Raw genomic sequence first — 3,796 nt, 5'->3', positions numbered from 1 at the left:
TAACAATAATAATGTGATAGAATTATTAGAATGCAATTAACAATACTATAAATCATTAGCAAGAAAACACAATTGCATTGAAGGAAAGCAAAGAAAAACAGAATTTGCAGCTGAAATTGGTCAACATCTAAAACTAAAATCCGGCATTCGCCCTAAGTGATGCTCCTTTTCTCGAAGGCGCTCTTCTTGCACTCCTTACCCGACCCCTTTCCTCGTACCGTCCAGGTGGTAGCGTGCCTGTCTTCAAAATCCAAACACCCAAAAACAACATTGTTAGATTATAAAAACCAAACTCTTTTTTCAACAACATTTTCAAGTTTCAAGATTTGGTGTACCAACCCCTATGCAAAACCCTTGTAACTCATCTTCAACTTTGGTGTTTGACATCTCCGAGGAACCACGTTTGTGGGAATTCAAGCTTTCGCCACAACTTGAAAACAAAGACGAATAAGAAGCCGAGCTTCCCGATTGAGAAGATGAACTGAGTGATTCAATGTCACTTTGAAACATTTCCTCAAACAAATCCTTAAGTTCCTCAAACGACTCACTCCCGTTTTCCTGTTAAAACAATAATTGTTCAGATTTTGTTAATTTTTCGAAACCAAGATTTGATAAAAGCATGTTCTTAAGATGTCATGTCGTGTTGGTTAGTTACATGTCAAGTGGGTTGCCTAGAAGAATCTAGTTTCACCCAATTTAGACCTACTGGACCACAATATATTCATTTCTGACCCATGTAGATATAAATAGATTTGAGGTGACATCAGGGGTGGACCTACATGGGCTATAATGGCTAAAAGGTATACACTGCCCACTTGCAATGAAAGTAGAAACAGAACAAGAACGAATTACCTACATTAAGTGGGAGTTTTGGACCACTTAAACTCAATCGCATCTTCCGTCACATATTAAGTTTTGACAACTAATCAACGGTCCTTTTTTGTACTAAAGTCTAACCGTCTACACGGAAAGGTTTGTGCACCTTGTTGCACTATATAGATACCACACATTTGGCATCCCTAAAGTCATGGGAACCTTACACCACCAATGGTTATGCTTCTGTAAAACATCGGTTGAGTTTTCATTTATTGTACTAAAATGTAACAAACTTTTTTGTTATTTCCCTGTCATTCGATGCATTGGCCTACTATAGGGTGTCAATTGCATCAATTGGCAGCGAAAAATAAGTATGTTACACTTTAGTGTGATAAACCTGTTAAATTTCCCTCATGGTAAAAAACAAACATGTAACAAATGCAGGATGTACATAATTATAATGAACAAGAATACTTTTCCAACAGAAAATGAAATCATAACAAATAAAGTATGCATAGGAGGATATAGATCGTGTGAACAAGAAACTTACAGCGGGCTTATTTTGACTCATCATATCCGCCATTTCACTCAAGAAATCAGCCATCCCCTGTATCAAGTTTCAAGATAATTAAGTAAATACCTTACAATGGAAGTTCCTTGATTTAACTTAGAAATTATTAAAATATTATATGCTTGTTTTAAAGGGAAGTTTATTGAGTTTGCATTAAACAATTCTTACTTTTCTAACATACAATTCTACAAACCCTTATTATTAAAAGTAGAAACAACATCATGATTCCCAACAAGGTATGGGGAACTTACATTTTCGTCATCATCGCTGTCATAAACTCCTACATCGTACAGAAATCTTTTGTTGGCATTTGAAAGCACTATGAAACATAAACAAAATTGCAAGTTAGTTAGTTGGACAGGAACTTATTAACCCATCTACAGAAACCTCAAAAGAATCAATTCTTCATAGAAATAAAGATCTGTAAACAATATAAAATAGTATGACTGGTCAACCTAACCAAAAAAGCTTTTGAACAACGGCGGATTTAGGTAGGTTTGGGGCTAGCCCGGGGCGAACTACAAGTATTTAAGGTTTTCAGCATTCTTAGGAAACCATTATGTATATTATGTTTAGCAACTTAATAAGATTATCTGGAAGCGTCGGAGTGGCTATCAAGCATCGCTATAATTGTTTGGACTCTACCCGCGCATGTTCGAAACATGTTGTCCACATTTTTTGAAATTTTCTTCTAGATCCGTCCCTACTTTTGAACAACTAATATTCTACTCCTCCTAATTCCCCCTAACCTAGGATTTGAACCCTCGACCTCTGAAACCCCCCAACCACCCCCACCAGATACCATTGTGCCAAATGCGCTTTTAACCAAAATTACCATACCAACTACAAGTCAAGCAAGCTCATTTAAGAAATTATGAAACTAAATATAAGAATTACCAGAATAGGCTTCTTGTATGTCCTGAAACTTCTTTTTCGCCTCTTCTACATGCTCGAAATCACCGAAAGCCGAGCAACGATCAGGGTGCCATCTCTAAAGCCACATCATAAACCAAAGAAAGCCACTTTTCAATATGGGATCATATTATTACACTATATAATAATAATGAGATATATATACCAGTGCAAGCTTCTTGTAAGCATTCTTGAGCTCTGTTTCAGTGCAATTCTTTTGCAATCCCAAAACTTTATAAAAATCGATGCTTTTTACTCCATTTCCACCCATTATTAAAAACCCAATTGATTAATAATCAATTGCTAGTAATTGTCGACGAATTGTGAAGGAAACCCAAAATCTTGAAATGGGTTTGTTTGTTTGTTTCTTGAAATAATAATAATAATAATAATAATAATAAGAGAATGAATTGTTAAATGTGTTTGACCAAGTAAAACACGGCAGCCATGAAAATGAAAATATTATTAGGAGATAAAGAAGAGCAGACAGAACCCACCACCCATGATAAATATATATATATATATATACGCCGAATGCCGCAAGAACAGTCGAGAAAGAAAGTGTATATAAATAAATAATGTCTAGTTGCAGAAGAGGAAAGAAAGAGTGTTGGACAAAAAGACATCAATTGTGGAAAGGTATAGATGAACGGTGCGATTTGAATCGGGGGTTTGAGATATTTTGAAAGCTGGTGGTGGGACCCACTCAGCTCCAGAAACTTCTCTTGTTTCATTTCAGATCAATGCTGTGTGATTGATTCCTAGGTTGATAGAGACTACGGTTTCTTTTTTCTTTTTCTTTTTTTTAAGTGGTTATAGGATAATAATAATACCTTGATAGATAGTTATCCTACAAATACAAAGATATTTTCATATTATTTTATTTGGCACTAAGTTCTTAAAAGTGTATAGATTGTGTTTAAACTTATCAAAATAGGGGTTAACTTTTAAGTTAATTTATACATCTATGTTATTATGCTTCATGGCGTAGCGAATTCATACTCTTACGTTATCATGTAAGAATAATATGAAGTTACTTTGTAAGGATATGATGTATATATGTATCATTATTCACTAGTTTACATTAGATTATAGTTTTAAAATGAGCTTTTTTTTTTTTGCAAAATAAGAAAGTCGATTATCATTTTGATAAAATTTATTCAATTTCATGATTTTCGCTTATATTAATTATTAAGTGTATTTCGATTTGATGAATTTAGCCCTTTAGCCCGTAACTAAATGATTTAATGACCATTAACAAAAATTAATGTTTGTGATTCCTTGGCTAAACAATATGTGATTATAATCTAAACTAACAAGTACACATGTTAAATAGTTCCCGAATAAAAAGTAACGCATTTCCACAAATTTTAGCAAAAACTATTGATGGTGAAAGCCAAATGACATTTTGACTTATATAGTTTCAAGCATTATATTTTTAATTAAATATTAATTGAGTACCTACTCTTGTGATAGTAAAATTAACAATTTATAGAC

At 33.7% G+C, this 3,796-nt stretch overlaps 1 protein-coding gene across 2 annotated transcripts; it reads right to left on the bottom strand.

The window, feature by feature from the left end:
• LOC143533643 (uncharacterized) lies at positions 1-2,901 on the bottom strand. 2 transcript variants are annotated; one of them, XM_077028351.1, is made up of 6 exons: positions 2,466-2,901; positions 2,285-2,378; positions 1,639-1,706; positions 1,367-1,423; positions 340-558; positions 1-237 (listed from the first exon to the last, which is right to left on the bottom strand). In XM_077028351.1, exons 1-6 carry the CDS (start codon positions 2,568-2,570, stop codon positions 196-198), a joined length of 585 nt encoding a protein of 194 aa, XP_076884466.1. In that variant the 5' UTR covers positions 2,571-2,901; the 3' UTR covers positions 1-195. The 2 variants fall into 2 exon arrangements, with proteins under 2 accessions (XP_076884466.1, XP_076884465.1); XM_077028350.1 differs by having other exon boundaries at positions 1-241; positions 2,466-2,891.
• Positions 2,902-3,796: the final 895 nt, after the last annotated feature.

This window comes from Bidens hawaiensis, unplaced genomic scaffold (genome assembly GCF_021521415.1).
Source record: "Bidens hawaiensis isolate Kalapana, Puna unplaced genomic scaffold, B.hawaiensis_p1.1 tig00009828_1, whole genome shotgun sequence".
In the NCBI taxonomy this organism is placed as follows: Eukaryota; Viridiplantae; Streptophyta; class Magnoliopsida; order Asterales; family Asteraceae; genus Bidens; species Bidens hawaiensis.
The sequence above is the reverse complement of the archived record's forward strand: the minus strand, read 5'-3'. Positions and strand labels throughout refer to the sequence as shown.

Excerpts from the sequence above, each read along its gene's own strand:
- LOC143533643 (XM_077028350.1), bottom strand. The coding sequence starts at position 2,570 with ATGGGTGGAAATGGAGTAAAAAGCATCGATTTTTATAAAGTTTTGGGA. Across the intron at positions 2,379-2,465 it reads CTTACAAGAAGCTTGCACTG|AGATGGCACCCTGATCGTTG; the intron begins GTATATATATCT and ends ATGTGGCTTTAG. Across the intron at positions 559-1,366 it reads TGAGTCAAAATAAGCCCGCT|GAAAACGGGAGTGAGTCGTT; the intron begins GTAAGTTTCTTG and ends TTGTTTTAACAG.